Raw genomic sequence first — 17,768 nt, forward strand, 5'->3', positions numbered from 1 at the left:
TCCATGGCATACTGATGTTCGGTTTTTAATAGAAAAACAAGGCTTGAAACCACTATTAAGGATCACTGATATTCTGGGGCAGACGCATCCTTCCCTCCCCCCCTCCCCCACCCCCAGCCATTATTCTCTGCCCTTCCTAGAACATCATCTTTATCTGAAGCCATTTATATACACTTACTCAAATTACTACCAGGAGGCTGGCTATCTGTCTGAAGCAGAAGTGTGGTCTGTACCTTGAAACAGCAAAATACCCAGCAGAGAGGAGCAGCTAGTCTCAATATGTCCTGCAGATGAGGACTTTTTTTCTGCCCAAGTGTATCATCTACTCTTGCCCTGTCCCCATTGAATCTCTTCCTGTTTTCTTTGTAATAACTACTTTTCTAAGTTACCAGGGTTTGGAAGATTTCTGTGTTAATAATTCCTTCCTGCTACAGTTATCTGCTAACATACATAAACTATTCCAGAATAAAGACAACTTACCTTTTCCACAGTATACATCCATTCCAAATATAAGTTGCACCTCTTAAAGCCACAGTTCAGAAATGCTTCATTTTAAGAAATTATTACATGAATGAGCTACATCATCAGAAATGATTGCATAATTGGCCAGCTGTTACATACAGATGTGTGGGAGTTTTTCTTTCCCAAAATTAAGTTTATCCTGCTCAAAGTTTTATTAATTGCATTTGGAGTAACATTATAAAGTTGTTTTATGGTGTAGACCACTCCACACTTATTAAAACTGAGCAGTCTGACTTCTACTTTAAACCTTCCACATACAACATACCCAGTCCTAACCAGATGAGTTCTCTCTCCAACTACCTTTCAACAAAAAACAAATAAGCCCTAATAAGGAATTAATGATTGGTGTGTCATACATTAAGAGACCCATTAGACATCATTGTTGACCAAATACAATATACATGTTATTTTACAATAGCAGTTTGACTTCCTAAAACTAATTTATTTAAACTAAACAAATTTGTTTAAAAAAATGGAACGTTCAAAATCTTTAGGGAGCAGATTCACTCTGTTGGTGATCTTCATGTAACACTGATCTTTCTATTCTGTGTTTTCAGGATATTATCAACTCAGTGGTAGCAGCAGTATTTATGATAGTTGTATCTGTGTTGGCACTGATTCCAGAAACCACAATATATACAGTCCTTGGAGGGGTAAGTGGAGGTTCTTTCCAATTTCTCCCTTCAGGTTTGATCAGAATTCAAATTTACTTGAAAAATAGATAGAGGAACAGAAAACTAGATCATTTTCATCCTTGAGGCTCCTATCCCAGTACACAGTACCTAGTGGCTTAATGTTTTTGTGCATGAACACATGCCCTGATTAATGTGAAGGAATATGATTTCACACTAACTTTGAAGTTAACTAAATAAAGAGGTTCCTCTGTATTTCTCACAGATATATAGGGTTCGACTAAACGGAGAACCTACAGTTTAGGAATGAGTTACAATACTAAGCTCTCAGAAACCTGATATCAAGCAAAAATAACAAATGGTGGATGAATTTCATAGCTATCCGTTTTCAAGAAAATGATACATCCTGTTTGTTAAGGAAAGACACACAGTTCTGAGCTCAGTTATTTCTTGTCCAGATCCTGCTACAGATGGAATAAACATGTGTCATGTAAGAGAATGGGTGGTAGGAAGACTTGTAACAAAAGGATTATTTTGAACACTGCTTGAAGAAAAGCTAATCAGTTTAATTTGGAAGGCAAGCCAAAACAAACCAAGAGTCAAGTAATTTAGTTACAGTTTCATCTGATATTCTTCTGAGATTTCTTAGAGGGGGTTCAAAATCATGACTTTTCTAGGTTCCAATTTAGAGAAGTGAATTAGAAAGTTCTTCTTAAATAAATCTCCCTCCAACTTCCTTATCTTTTCTTAGTATGGGCCACTTGGGAGAAGTGGACACATATGTCAGAATCCAGTCCATGCAGTCAGAGCTATGGTTTTTTTCAGTAGTCATGCATAGATGTGAGAATTGGACCATTAAGTAGGCTGAGTGCCAAAGAAGTGATGCTTTCAACCTGTGGTGCTGGAGAAGAAGACTCTTGAAAATCCCTTGGACTGCAAGGAGATCAAACCAGTCAATCCTAAAGGAAATCAACCCTGAACACTCATTGGAAGGACTGATACTGAAGATGAATCTCCAATACTTTGGCCACCTGATGTGACAAGCCGTCTCACTAGAAAAGACCCTAATACTGGGAAAGATTGAAGGCAGGAGGAGAAGGTGATAACAAAGGATAAGATGGTTGGATGGCATCACCGACTCAATGGACATGAGTTTGAACAAACTCCAGGAGATGGTGAAGGACAGGGAACCCTGGAGTGTTGCAGTCCATGGCGTTCCAAAGAGTCAGACACGACTTAATGACTAAACAACCACAAAGGCTTTTCCACTTCACTAGGCCCAAAGCAATTTGATGAGGGATGAGAATTACCCCAGAAATGAGACAGTGCCGTAACAGCAATTTCTCCTAGCTATCTTTAAAGATTATTTTATCCCTCAACTAGGGAGAAAGAAGGAGGAGGCACAGAATTTACTTTCATTTCCTCATTAATTCATTGATTCATTCTTTAAGTGCACTTTGGTAGGTGCTGACAAAGTATAGAGCCATAAGCCACAAGTGGCTGAGCACTGGAAATGTGGCTGGTCTGAACTGAGATGAGCTGTACATGTAAAATATACATTGGATTTCAAAGACTTACTACTCCCCTCAAAGAATATAGAATATTTCACTTATAATTTTATTATATTATTGATATGTTGAAATTATATTATTTTGGATATATCAGGCTGCTGCTGCTGCTGCTACTGCTAAGTCACATCAGTTGTGTCCGACTCTGTGCAACCCCATAGACAACAGCCCACCAGGCTCCTCTGTCCCTGGGATTCTCCAGGCAAGAATACTGGAGTGGGTTGCCATTTCCTTCTCCTATATCAGACTAAATAAAGTATATTATTAAAATTAATTTCACTTGTTTTTTTTACTTTTTAGTGTGGAAATTAGAAATTTTCAGATCAATTATGTGGTTTACATTGGTAACTCGTATTTCTTTTGGATGTCCCCAGACTTGAATGTGACCCCTATCCTCAAGTTGCTTAAAGCCTAATACAGGAGACAAAAGTACAAACAGCTGTATCTAAGTTGTTAGTGGAGTACTATGAAGCACAAGAAAAAGGAAGCAACTTCCTCTCTCTGGCAGGCTTCCCAGGTGGCTTAGTGATAAAGAATACACCTGCCAGTGCAGGAGACTTGAGTTCCATCCTTGGGTCAGGAAGATCCCCTGGAGAAGGAAATGGCAACTCATTCCATTATTCCTCCCTGGAAAATTCCATAGACAGAAGAGCCCAGTGGGTTACAGTCCATGGGGTCGCAAGAGTCAGCTGTGACATAGCAACTAAACAACAACAACAGGACCTCTCTCTGGAATCATAGTTTGCCAGGAATAAAGGGGAAGAAAGGCAGATGCTTACTGGTGGAGGAACCAGCAGCATGCTAGCAGCAGAGTCATGAAAGCATCTATAGTAAGTGTTGGGTTGGCCAAATGGTTGGTTCAGGTTTTCCTGTGACATCTTATGGAAGAACCCAAATGACTTTTTGGGGCAACCAAATACTTGGCATGGTCAGAACCTAGGAAGCTGTGTTTGAGATTCAGGATGGGAAAGGGACAGAGTCTGAAGCCAGACCTCCTGGGCAGTTGGATGGAGCTGGTGATAGCACTGACATCCCTCTCTCCAGCCCGGGTACCAGTTCTCAAATAGGCATCAGAGAACCTAAAGACCATGTTCCAGTTAATTCCTTTTACTCAGTTTTTCCTGAGGCTTATTTAGAGTCTCACCCCTTATGTGGATGTGGCCCAGCCTTGGAGAGGTCACTGTGGATCATCTCATCACTCTAGTTCTCCAAAGTGCTTATCACAGCTTAAACCTTGAGCTGATGTTAACCCTGACATTTTCCTCTGGTACAGTTTGCAATAGAAAAATGGAACAGTTGAACACTGGGTATAGAAATGTTGATTAGTAACTAAATCTTATCAGTAGGGCTTTAAACAGTAATATCGGGGAGCAAGAGATCCAGACAAGTATTTGCGTCAGAGCCCACACCACTTCAGTGTTGGTTTCTGCTCACTTAAATGATCTTTCCCTTTCTCTAGGAAGGTACTGGTTAAACTTGAGAATGCAAATAAAATAATCTCTGAAATCTCTTCCCATTCTAGGATTAGATGACAGCATAGGGAACCCCAACAGGAGAGGAAGCTGGCAGGCAGACCACTTAGAAACCTGTGTGACCGTGGCCACAAGCAGTGACCCTGTGTCTTTGTTTCAGGTGTTTGGACTCGCGGCCTCGGTGTTCTCTATTGCTGATGGGGCACTTATTTACCGGAAGCTGCTGCTTAATCCAGGCGGTCCTTATCAGAAAACTGATGCTCATGACAAACTATGAGTTTTGTAAATTTATATTCTTTTTAGTCGATGCTAAGTATTAAACATATCTCTTTTTCTAACACATACTTTCTGCAGTTCTCATTTTCATCTCAATATGGGAGCTGGAAGAAGAGATTTAGGAACTGCGTGCTCACTGGCACTGTAACTTCCAAGGAAGCGCTGGGAATCCGGATCCCTTTTCCTACTCCTGGGCCCAAGGGGTTGGGGGGCAGGAGGAAGAAAGAGAAAGCACCCGGACAGCCCGAAGTGGTCCCCAGAGCCCACTCCCCTCGGCTGGCTGGCAAGACGGAGGTGGCGGCATTGCGGGGATCTCGAGTTCCCCGGCGTCACATCCCGGTGGCTAAGAGGGTGTCTGGGGGGCTGGGTTTATCCGCGAGGAGCGACAGCTGCGTGCGCCCTCGAGGGAGAGGCGGGCCGCAGCCGTTGGGGCGAGAAGCTAGTTCCCAGGGGAGGGCTGGCCGCCGCCGTGCAAGGTTCAGAGCTGCAGGGCCCGTCAGACACCACCAGGCCCAGGGGTCCACCATGGATGCTCAAAAGCTCAACCCACCTTCGGAGGGCTCGAAATCCCGGGGGACTCTCTCGCGCTCTGTACACATCGCAGAGGGGCCGCATCTCGAGCGCTCGGGTCGATCCACACTCTCCGAGCACGGCGTCAGCGCGGCGCCCTCAGCATCCTTACTCAAGCAGCCTGCGACCCTCAGCCAAGAAGAGAAGGAGGCCATCCAAAAGCGTGCTGAGGGCCGGGCCAAAGTCCCGCCCAAATTCAGGGACAGCATCAAGCGTTTCTTCTTCTCGCCCACAGGAGCCTTGAAAATCATTAGGCTGGTGAGCAGAGAGAGCTGGTGACCCGCTGGGCGGATGCAAGGGTGGAGGCAGGCCGACTTCGGCCCCTGGGAGTGAGTGATTCCCAAGGGTGCGCCACCTCGGGGGAAGCGTCCCTAATTCCCTTTGCCAGTCTTCACCTTTCTTCCCCCTATCCCCTGACTCCTTCCACGCACTCAACCCTTGCTACTAAATTTGGCACGCTACCCACCCACCCCTAATCCCTCACTTATATTTCTCAGGTTTTCCCTCACAAAGGGAATTAGGGAAGCAATGAAGATAATAGCAGGAAAGTGTAAGTTAGCAAACAAAGGTAATAGAATTGACCAATAAAACTGATAAGCCACTGGTCCCTATAACAGGAAAAAAGGGGGTGGGGTGGGGCAGGACATATATTTAAAGTTAGAAACCAGAAAGGGAAAATACTGCGAACTGGGAAGGATTTACAGGATACTGTAAACTGAAAGGATTCACAAGTTACTTTGCGAAAAAAATATGAATAATTGGGTCAAAGAGTTGATTTTCTAGGAAAATATAAGTTACCAAAACTGATCCCAGAATAGAGACAAATCAAAACAGACCAATATAAGCACAGAGAGGAAAATGAGAGTATCTTTCAAAAATGTATCAGGCCCAGAAGATTGAGGGCAAGAGAAGGGGGTGACAGAGGATGAGCTGATTGGATGGCATCACCAACTCAATGGACATGAGTTTGAGCAAACTCCAGGAGATAGTGAAGGACAGAGAAGCCTGGTGTGCTGCACTTCATGGGGTTGCAAAGAATAAGACAAGACTTAGCAACTGAACAACAACAATCAGGCCTAGACTTTTTCGCAGGTTAACCCTTTCAAACCTTCATAGGATGCAATTCTGATACTATTCAATAAAGTCAGTGTAACATTGATCTCAGACCTAAATCACTGCAGATGGTGACTGCAGACATGAAATTAAAAGACGCTTACTCCTTGAAAGAAAAGTTATGACCAACCTAGATAGCATATTCAAAAGCAGAGACATTACTTTGCCATTACTAAGGTCCATCTAGTCAAGGCTATGGTTTTTCCTGTGGTCATGTATGGATGTGAGAGTTGGACTGTGAAGAAGGCTGAGCGCCGAAGAATTGATGCTTTTGAACTGCGGTGTTGGAGAAGACTCTTGAGAGTCCCTTGGACTGCAAGGAGATCCAACCAGTCCATTCTGAAGGAGATCAACCCTGGGATTTCTTTGGAAGGAATGATGCTAAAGCTGAAGCTCCAGTACTTTGGCCACCTCCTGCGAAGAGTTGACCCATTGGAAAAGACTCTGATGCTGGGAGGGATTGGGGGCAGGAGGAGAAGGGGATGACCGAGGATGAGATGGCTCGATGAACGTGAGTCTGAATGAACTCCAGGAGATGGTGATGGACAGGGGGGCCTGGCATGCTGCGATTCATGGGGTCGCAAAGAGTTGGATATGACTGAGCAACTGAACTGAACTGAACTGAACATTGATCTCAAACCTGACCAAGTTCAGAAAAAGAAGAGAAATCTCACTAGTATCAAACCAACAATATTAGCATGTTAACAGAAAACATTCATTGGTACTTCTAAAAAACACATCATGAAGAAGAAACATAAGGATGATTCGATATTAGGACTCTGTTAGACAAATCTACCATAAGTAAAAGGAGAAAAAATTAAGACACTCTATCAAAGAGGATATAGAACACATTTGACAAAATTCAACATTCATCTCTGATTGCAAAAAAAAGTGAGCAAGGGAAGAAGAAAGACCAGTCAACTAGGAATATATAGATATTTCACTGACATTATAAAATAAACCCCCAAATCAGTATCATAAATAATTAAACCTCAGAAGTATTCCCATTAAAATGAGGGAAATATTCCCATTAAAAACAAAGAAGATGCCCGCTATCAATGCTGTTATTCAGTGTTTTGCTGGAAACACTAGTCATCACAATCAGACAGGAAAAAGGAATAAGTAAGACTATTTGAAAAGGCAAAATATATTATTTAAGATGTAAAAATAAAATCGACTGGAAAACACGCGAGAACACAATAATTTCTACTAACTCAGTAGAAATGAGCAAACAAGCACTTAGAAGAAAATATTTCTCTTTACAACAACAATCAAGATGGTAAAATATCTAAGATTAAATGAAATAAATTTGAAAGACCTATACAAAGAAAACTTTAAAACTCTATTGAGAGATATTTTAAAAACCACTTAAACAACTGGAGAGACATACTTTGTTCTTGAAGGGTCAGACTAAATTTTGTAATCTTTCCATATTATACGTTAAAGGAAATTCCAGTTAAAATACCAACAGGCTTAGTTTGGGGAACTTGATCAAGACAAAAATAAGAAACATAAACAACCTGAGAATGAGTACTGAAAGAGGGTCCAAGTCAGACAAAAATACAACATGAAATAAGACATGTGTCTTATTAGAGTGTCTTAATTGCTTGTAATTTCAAAAGTACTAGAAAAGAAGTCAGCAACTCAATAGAGGAAAAGAGTTTCAAAATCAAATACATATGAGAATTTAGTATATGATAAAGTTGGATTTCAGATCAGTGGTGTTTCCCAACAAATGATGTTGGGATAATCAGCAGGTGTTCGGAAAGAAAGAAAAGTGGGACTTTAATCTCACTCTTTCTATCAAAATCAATATGTATTTACTTCACTTGGCCTGTATATACACAGTTATTTCTGGCATGAAATATACACAGTTAACAGTGATTACTTTTAAGGAGCTAAACTAGGGTTAGGACAAGGGAGGAGAAAGAAGCTTCTGTACTGTGTGCATTTTTTATTTGTGTGTATTATTTCATTGCTTTAAAAACATAAGGAATTTTAAAACTAACATGTATGTGCCAAACAATACAGGCCATTGCAATATAATCAGATTTGCATTCTGGCCATTTATGGTTTTGTTCTGTTTTTTTGGTTTTTTTAATAGCCTATTTGCATTAAAACAAATCCTGTTTGTTTGTTTACCACAGGGCCTTCTCATAGGGGCATTCATTTTTTTCATCATTGCCGAAGCCCCAGAGTCCTACATAGCAATCACCATTCTGGAAACCTGCATCGTTGTTTTTTTCATTCTAATATATATGCTAACCCTTCACCACTTGATGACTTATTTACATTGGCCCTTACTTGTAAGTGTTCCTTTTCATAATTTGCATATAAACTTTGCCCTCGGCCCCAGGGTAAAGGCTCTCCTTGACTGAGCACAATAGAAGGATCTCTTTGGACAAGCACATAACTGAGCTGTGACAGTGTTGCCCTAATTCCAGAGAAGAAGCTAGCCTAAGTCCGGAAAGATTCCTGGAACCCCTCTGTGTATAGAACAACCAGTACACACACCTGCTTCCATCTGATTATGGCCCTGAACATGTGGTACTTTTCAGCTGGTCCTAAAGAAAGTAAAGTTTTTACTTAGTATATTCAGCAATATCCCTTTCTCCTCTCCGTTCATGCTCAGTCATGTCGGACTCTTTGCAACCCCCAGGACTATAGCCCACCAGGCTCCTCCAGCAAGAATACTTGAGTGAGTTGCCATTTCTTCCTCCAGGGGATCTTCCCAACCCAGGGATTGAACCCGCGTGTCTCTTGCATTGGCAATCTCATTCTTTACCACTGTGCCACCTGGGAAGCCCATATTCAGTAATATATTGCTTTATGAAATAGCACATGCTTGTCCTGCTTTTCAAACAGTGCCCTCTCTAACAAATTACAAACATCTCTCTGAAAAGCATGTTTCTACAGCATGGCAAAGTTTAGGAAACTGTCATGTGTGCCCTGATAGATTGCAAGAGTCAACTTTTTCATGTGTGCTAAGGGTCCATCTTCCCAAAGGAGTGCCATATGGTGGGGAATTCAGGAATAGACATTGCATAGCCTTCTTCAATAGTTTTCTCCCCCAAATCTCATCATTTTTACCAGCTGAGAAATTTCCGAAGCTAATTCCTGAGGTCTCAGAAAAATAGTATTTATTTCGGAGCCTGAGACTGTGCATCCTCACAGACTAGAGACGTAGCATGGTTTTGGTCCAGACACAGACATGGACCCAGTTCCTGGCGCTGCCACATTCCTAGCTGTGAAAACTTTAGCCTCAAGTTTCCCCATCTAGGAAATTAAAGGAAGGAAAAGATGATGATAGAAACTGTCTAACAGGGTTCCTGTAACTTTAAAGGTGGTTAAAGCAAAAATCACAAAAGGCTTGCCACAAAACTAAACATTCGCTACAAAGTGTCCGTGGACCCCAGGAGGCAGTTGGGTGGCTTTTACCCTTTTATCCTCTGCACCTTGAACCATCCTAACTCAGAATGAACTCACACCTCTTCCACGTTTCACTTTCTTAAGGTGCCTTTTTCTAACCACAAAGTAGGATTGGTTGTGTTGACTTAAAAAAAATTGCACAACTTGTGAGTTGTGAGTTAAATTTTATTTGGGGCCAAATAAGGGCTGCAGTTTGGGAGACAGCATCTCAGGTAGCTCTGAAAAACTGCTCCAAAGAGGCAGGAGGGAAGGTCATGTGACTCTGGTGAAGGGGAAGTACATGCCATCAAGCACGTATTTTTCCAGACAGTTTCGATTAGTCTCATGACGCTTTTGCTAGTCATGAGGAAGTCATCACTGTGAAGGATTTTAGTGCTTTTCCAGATATGAAGAGGAACAAGAATTGGACTCATATAATCAGCTCCTGAAAATATCTATCTGAAGAGCTGTCCTGCCAGTTTTTCCCTGAGTACAGAGTGCCTCGTTTCTGCTCTCCACCCTGAACTCCTTTCAGGAGGTGTTGAAAATCAGCAGCTGCATGATTTAATCCTTGTAGAGGCCGACAGCAAGTGCTGATTTGTAGCTGATGGTTGCTATTAAATTGAAACTCAAAGGACTTTCTTCGAGTATCTGAGGGATTTTCTAAAAAGGCCGCTGAGCTCTCTCTGTCCAACAGAGTGCTGAGCGGCAGGAAGCAGAACAAGCAAACTGTGAGCAGCTTTAATTGGCCGCATGGAAAAGCCTCTCCGTTATGGAGAGCGATAACCATGGAGAGGTTTCTGAGGGGAAACGAAAATCTCTGTCCATGGAATTTTCAAGAAGGGAAGGTAAAGTAACGGTTTTTGAGGACATTCCACGTACCAGGTACCTCTTCATACAGATTGCCTTATTTCATCCTCACAACAACCCACTGAGGTTGCGATCACCGCCCCGCCCCCCGCCCCCCACCCCCACTACCCGCTTAACGGATGAGAAAATTAGATTAAAGAGACCATTAATGTGACCATTACCCATGGTCATATGTAGGCACGTGGAAACTCAGATTTGAGCCCAGGTCTGTCTGACTCTAAAGCCCAGACTCTTTCCAGGCTTTATACCCTTATTGCCTCGTCATGTTTTCTCTCAACCCTTTTTCCTATGTCTTCGCCCTCCTCACATTTTCTAAACCTTTTCTTCTCTGAAGATAGAAAGGACTCAGTTCTCTCATGGTTCCTTAAGATGTGGAGCAAACCATGAACTGATTATTCTGGGGTGGGGGCAGGGTACAAATTTTGGGGGGGTCGGCAAATGAGGGCTCCACAGCACCGAGGTCAGCAGCTGTGGTCAAGGAGGACTAGAGCCCTCTTAGGAAAATAGTCCGCAGCCATAATGCTGGAGAGAGCCTCAAGGCCCTGGGCTTTGCTGGGTGGTCCAAGGCGGGTGTCCAGTAAGAGTCTCAGGGAGAGGCAGGAGCAGGGTCTCCTCAGCATGAAAAGGAAAGTCTCATAAGAGGAGCTGTTCCCACAGTCGTGGGCAGCTCAGGCCAGCCTGTGTAGGGTTGCAGGCCTTCACTCAACCCTGGTAAAGCCAGGCCCCCTTTTGCTACTTCACTCCTTAGAGGAGAACTTTCTCTTTTCTTTGGATAGCTATGGGACCCCAGAGTGTGATGCAGAGCCCCCAGGGGGTGGGCCAGGCCCAGCTCTCCTCACCCTACCTGTGTTGGAATCACTGTCTTCTCTGTTAGATTTCATTATCAACTTTACCCACCCTCATCCAGTGTCATCTATCAGTATACCCAAGAAAAGTATGAATTATAATCACTGTCTTCTAAATAGTCCATATTTTAACACTTCTATTTCTGCTTTATTGACTATGCCAAAGCTTTTGACTGTGTGGATCACAATAAACTGTGGAAAATTCTGAAAGAGTTGGGAATATCAGACCACCTGACCTGCCTCTTGAGAAACCTGTATGCAGGTCAGGAAGCAACAGTTCGAACTGGACATGGAACAACAGACTGGTTCCAAATGGGAAAAGGAGTACGTCAAGGCTGTGTATTGTCACCCTGCTTATTTAGCTTATATGCAGAGTACATCATGAGAAATGCTGGGCTGGATGAAGCACAAGCTGGACTCAAGATTGGCAGGAGAAATATCAATAAGCTCAGATATGCAGATGACACCACCCTTATGGCAGAAAGTGAAGAAGAACTAAAGAGCCTCTTGATGAGAGTGAAAGAGGACGGAGAAAAAGTTGGCTTAAAGCTCAACATTCAGAAAACGAAGATCATGGCATCCGGTCCCATCACTTCATGGCAATTAGATAGGGAAACATTGACTGACTTTATTTTTCTGGGCTCCAAAATCACTGCAAATGGTGATTGCAGCCATGAAATTAAAAGATGCTTACTCCTTAGAAGGAAAGTTATGACCAACCTAGACAGCATTTTAAAAAGCAGAGACATTACTTTGTCAACAAAGGTCCATCTAGTCAAGGCTATGGTTTTTCCAATAGTCATGTATAGATGTGAGAGTTGAACTACAAAGAAAGCTAAGTGCCAAAGAATTGATGCTTTTGAACTGTGGTGTGGAGAAGACTCTTGAGAGTCCCTTGGACTGCAAGGAGATCCAACCAGTCCATCCTAAAGGAGATCAGTCCTGTGTGTTCATTGGCAGGACTGATGTCGAAGCTGAAACTCCAATACTTTGGCTACCTGCTGTGAAGAGCTGACTCATTTGAAAAGACCCTGATGCTGGGAAAGATTGAGGGCAGGAGGAGAAGGGGATGACAGAGGATGAGATGGTTGGATGGCATCACTGACTCAATGAACATGGGTTTGAGTGAACTCTGGGAGTTGGTGATGGACATGGGGGCCTGGTGTGCTGTGATTCATGGGGTTGCAAAGAGTCAGACATGACTGAGTGAATGAACTGAACTGAATTGAACTAACACTTCTACACTGTAAAAAATATATATATTTCCTGACACAGTCAGAGAAACTGAATTCTGGTCAAGTTGATTTTTTTTTCCAATAGAAAACAACTTAGAAAAAACATAATGAAACATATTTACTTAAAACTCCATCAAAGGGATGATTCCAAAACTCTCCACAATATCTTTATATTTATAAGTAAAAGGTATCCATTTTAGAATGTCCCCTTCAAATTAATGGAAAACAATTGTGGTCTGATTAGGTTCTGCCATGTGTCTGGAGAACTCCAAGGCACAAACCAGTGAAAGCTGTTGTTAGTCAAATACCATGTACTGTTTATTGCATATACATTCTTGTTAACAAATACCACATTTTGTGAAACAAATTGTAAAATGTTTGATTCCTTCCTAATATTCACTGATTAAAAAATAATAATAACCGTTCATCATCAAAGCATCTTTTCCCCCAGTTTTAATTTGACACAATTTTGTTATCTCTGGGAACAGTTTGGGCACTTTATGGAAAAATAATAGTCAAGTCACAAACCTATCATTTCATCAGAGGCAACTTTTGAGTCAATAAGGTAATTTAGTCAAAGAGAGAAAGAAAAAGATGATGAGTAAAGATGGCATTTATGGGGAAACTAGAAGTGCTTTTGCACGTGGTAAGATTCAGCTGCAGTTTTACTTCATCTGAGAAGACATACCTTTCTCTCTGTCAAACATAAGGCCAACTTAGAGGGTCTGTGTCTAAGGCAAAAGGGAGTGGGGTTAGTCAGGAGAAGGCCCTTGGAGTGAGGAGGATCATAGCCACTTACTGGCTGAGCAACCCCAGGCAAGTCGCTTACCCATCAGTAAACTGGGGATGATAAGAGTTTATTGTGAGAATCAAATGAGATCACATATGAACACCCTGGCACAGGATGCAACATATAGCAAGTGCTCAAGAGATGTGAGCTATGATAGAAATGTTCCATACAAAGCAAGCACTGCCGCCAAGAGACAGTTCAGGACAGCACTTCCCAGCAAGAGTCCAAAAGTCCAATGAGGAGATGGAATTCTGATGAAACAGTCAATGATTGATTAGAGAGATCAAGGCTGCATGTATTATTATTATTATTAATGCACCTTCATCCAAATTTTCAATGATGGAGACAACAGTTAATTATTATTTTTAAAAGTTCACACTCTGCTTTGATGTCCCTGTTCACATCTTTGAATATCTTGGTTTACACAATCTTCAGGTGCTATGCTTCCTGCAAAGTTGCAAACCGTTGTACCTGCCCCACTGTGGGCAGACCTGCACCAGTGTGCCCCCGCCAGTGTTACCTCTCATGTGCCCAGATAGCAAACATTAGTGCCTTTCTAAGAAGCAAGTCCCATTCCACAATAGGGCTCTTTGCTCACCAATCTCAACAGGAAGAACACCTGGAGTTCACGGAATGTTTACTCTCTCTGCACATTTATGGGCAGATTATCAGGAATCTGCACTTTGATGCATTCCCACTACCAACTAGATGCCAGGTACCTCATCTGATGCTTTCAGATTCATTATGCCATTTAATCCTCAGATGAAGTCAATGAATCCCAATCATTATCCCCATATTCACCATGAGCCTGTTGGGGGACTTCCCTGGCAGCTCAGTGTTTAAGATTCCATACTTCCATTGCTGGGGGCATGGGTTGGATCACTAGTCAGGGAACTAAGATCCGACATGCAGCATAGCTAAAAAGAAAATGAGCCAGTTGGCACAGAGGGCAATAAAACATGCCCCAGATCATACATCTAGTACGTGGTAGGCCAAAAGAGTTGATCAACAAAAAACACCCTCACCTTGCTTGTCCCATGCCACTTTGACCATCCATTACTCATTCCACAGAAAATGCCAAAGACAGGTGCTACACTTCCAACCTAGGGGGACAGGTCATTTCCTCCTCATTTGGGTGTCCGTGATGGAGGGCAATAGTGAGTTGAGTCCTGATTCGACTCCTTGGCAGATATTCAATCATAGGCAATTTAATGATCTTCTCTAAGCCTCTGTTACATTCTCTTAAAATGAGGATTCTAACAGTGGCTTTGTGGAGGGTGTTTGTGAGGGTTAAATGAGATAATGACAGGAAAATGCTCAGCACACCATGGAGCTCCACTTAGACCCAAAATGATTAGACAGCAGGGCTCCAGTACTGACATCCAAAAAGAAGGACACAAATAGCCTATAGATGTCTAGACAAATCAATTCTGGCCAAGTTTTAGGAAAGAGAGAAAGTCAATTTCACTCCAGAATACCAGGTCAGCTCCTCAGATGGGTTCCTGTCTTCTTGGGATGTGTGATCCTACAGAATAAATATGATCCACCTTCCAAAGTTTCAGTTCTAGTGATCTGCAGATTTGGGAGTGGAATTAAATCGGTCAAATGTTAATTTAAATTTTTATTTTTATATTAAAACAAATGTATTATGGAATAGAATGCAGAATTTACATTAAGTTAAAATACAAAACTTCAATAAGATTGTATTTATGGCGGGTCAGTCTGGGTCAGGCCCTCAGACCTCTGGGTTTTTTTTCTTGTCCATTTCCCTATGCACTTTAAAAAACCTGATGGAAAAATTGTTATAAAAGAGTATTTTTTAAGGAAGTTAAACCTCTTTCTGTTGACAGTCCTATCCAGGACCTTATAATCACATAAATTCACATCTCCGGAAGATATAAGAATTATGCTGCCGAGGGGTCGTTCCTGTTAATATTAATAAAAGGGAAAGTTTTTAAAAGGCATTCATCCTTAGATACGTAACTGACTAATTTAAAGACTTTGACATTTTCATGTAAACCTGACAATTTTCAATTCTGTGTTGCAGGATCTTATCAACAGTTTCATTACTGCAGTGTTCCTTGTAATAGTTGCCATCTTGGCGATACAAGAAGAGGAAAGAAGGCATTTGTTCTATATTGGAGGGGTAAGTAGAAGCCTTCACAAGTCCATTTAAGATCAGTATTTCAAGATTCTTTGAAAAGGGAAACTAGCAGACCATCATTATCACATTTACAGAACACCTCCCACCAACCACCCCTGCTCTTTCTTGTGCTCACTTCTTCAGAGACTTGAAGTTGCACAAGCTCTAAGCTCATGAAAATCTTCATTCTAATACTCATTCTCCAAATAAGTACAAAAACAAGTCTATGGAAACTTTTCTGAAAATCATACACACTACTTTTTTAAATGTTGCCAAAACATATTCCAAAAAAATGATTGTAGAGAAAAAAAAAGTGCATTGCCAAAGTAAGCAAGGAAGACATTCCCACACTAGGCTAGGCATCTTCTGTCTTAATCTTTACAACTCTCATTTTTACAGATAAGGGAATGGAGGTTAAATACCTTACCCTGGGTCGCAAGGCTGGGACAAATCCTCATCATATGAAGAGCACAAGAAACGGCAGATTAAATGCCTAGAAGATAGGGGGTGGGAAATAGGGTGGTGAGACTTTGACTCAAAAAGTTAAGTGATGGGAATAGAAATTAATCCAGAAAACAAAAATCAAAAAAAAAACTGTAAGTTCTTCAAATTCATCCTATGATCTGTGAATATTTGTCAATCCCATTAGACTGTGCCAGGTCTGAGCTCAGTGTTGGGGACTGAGTCCCTTCCAACTTAGGGAGCTCAAGATTAGTTACAATAAGACCTACCTAGGAAAAGTTCATGAAAGCAGCCAGGGATTAAGTGACCACAAAGAGAAACTGGCAAGCTACAGTCTGTGGAGTCACAGAATTAGACACAATTTATGCGTTTCCCAAGTGGTGCATGTGGTAAAGAACCTGCTTGCCAATGCAGGAGACGTAAGAGATGAGGGTTCCACCCCTGGGTCGGGAAGATCCCATTAAGGAGCGCATGGCAACCCGCTCCAGTATTCTTGCCTGGAGAATCTCATGGACTGAGGAGCCTGGTAGGCTACAGTCCATGGGGTTGCACAGAATTGGACAGGACTGAATCGACTTAGCAACCCAGAAACACAAAGAGAAACATACAAGGCACACAGGAACTGAGGAGTACTTGGAATCTTGGGTGTTATAGGCCATGATTCCTATCTGTTAACTCAGCCATCACACCTTCTCAGGAGTTCCCACCCCCAGGTCTCCATCAATACTTACCTGGGTGGTTGGAACCACCCCACCCCCACCCCAATCCCCTCAACACATACACTGGTCTCCCTGCCTCCAGCGCTGGTCACTCTCCATTCATCGTGGGACAAACAGGCTTCCTGAATCTGGAACCTCCCCTCCTCTCTTGATGAAGTCCCAGATTCTGCACCTCCCCAGCCTCAACTCTGCCCCCTCCCTCACCAGCTCCACAGGTCTCAGGCACACCAGATGGAGACCCCAGTTGGGTACCTGGAATTCTCTTCCTCCCAGTTTGTCTCTTTGGAAACAACTACCTGCCCTTTCAAACATAGCCCAAGAGTTCTGTCCATCCAGGGGCCTTCTCAGGACTCCACTGCCACCTGGAGCCCCTTAGGATCAGTGCCCTTTTCTCCTCCTAGGGCCTCAGGCCTTAGGCAAGGTCATCCCTGGTGGTAAAGCCCATGTCCAAAAATCCTTTTTCTGGTAATGCCCCAATGGGCTTGCAGCCAAGTGGGCAGACACCAAAGAGGTAGTGGAGGGTCAGTGGGGGGCAGGGGGCCACCCACAGGCCCCTCCCCACACTCTCCCACACCCCAGGATAAGGAACACAGGTTTCTGCGGAGCTGCAAAATAACCCCATCTTTCCTTCCTGCGTCTGGTCTTGTGTCTGCCAGGCCCTGTGTCTCACAGCAGCAACCGTGTGTGTCATTGATGCGACTCTGGTCACCAAGACGATGAGGAATAACTTGAAAAAAGCCCTGGGAATCAAAATGGAAACCAGTGGACCCATGGCCCCGGAACCCACCCCACCCACAAGGACACCCACAAGGGGAGGCCCAAACGCACCTACAAGGGCAACTGTGAAGCAACGCAGCCGGTGGCAGCCACCCTCGAAAGCAACCTCGCAGGAGGAACCCTCGGGGACGCCTATGAAAAAAACCCCGCCAACTCCTTCCTCTGGCGGCTCTCGCCGCTGAGCTCTCACGCTGTCACCCATTTCCGCCCGCATGTGATCATAAAATCGGGACTGCTAAACCGGTAATATTTCTGCTTGTTCTTGCCGCCTTGCGTAAAAGTCGCGTTGCGTTTGCCGGCGTAAACTTACAGCCCTGGGCCGCCTCCAGAGGCCTCGCGAGGTCGAAGTTGCGAGGGGAGTTCAGC

The 17,768-nt window shown here is 43.0% G+C and overlaps 1 protein-coding gene across 1 annotated transcript in view; it reads left to right on the plus strand.

Annotated features, from left to right (window-relative positions):
- LOC138096750 (CKLF-like MARVEL transmembrane domain-containing protein 1) overlaps positions 1 to 17,584 on the plus strand; it is a 31,697-nt gene extending 14,113 nt beyond the window's left edge. Inside the window, exons 2-4 of the mRNA XM_068993026.1 lie at positions 1,080 to 1,175; positions 15,349 to 15,447; positions 17,282 to 17,584. Coding sequence (XP_068849127.1) covers positions 1,080 to 1,175; positions 15,349 to 15,447; positions 17,282 to 17,584 — 498 coding nt within the window. The remainder of the gene's footprint in view (positions 1 to 1,079; positions 1,176 to 15,348; positions 15,448 to 17,281) is intronic.
- Positions 17,585 to 17,768: the final 184 nt, after the last annotated feature.

This window comes from Capricornis sumatraensis, chromosome 20 (assembly GCF_032405125.1).
Source record: "Capricornis sumatraensis isolate serow.1 chromosome 20, serow.2, whole genome shotgun sequence".
Classification (NCBI taxonomy): Eukaryota; Metazoa; Chordata; class Mammalia; order Artiodactyla; family Bovidae; genus Capricornis; species Capricornis sumatraensis.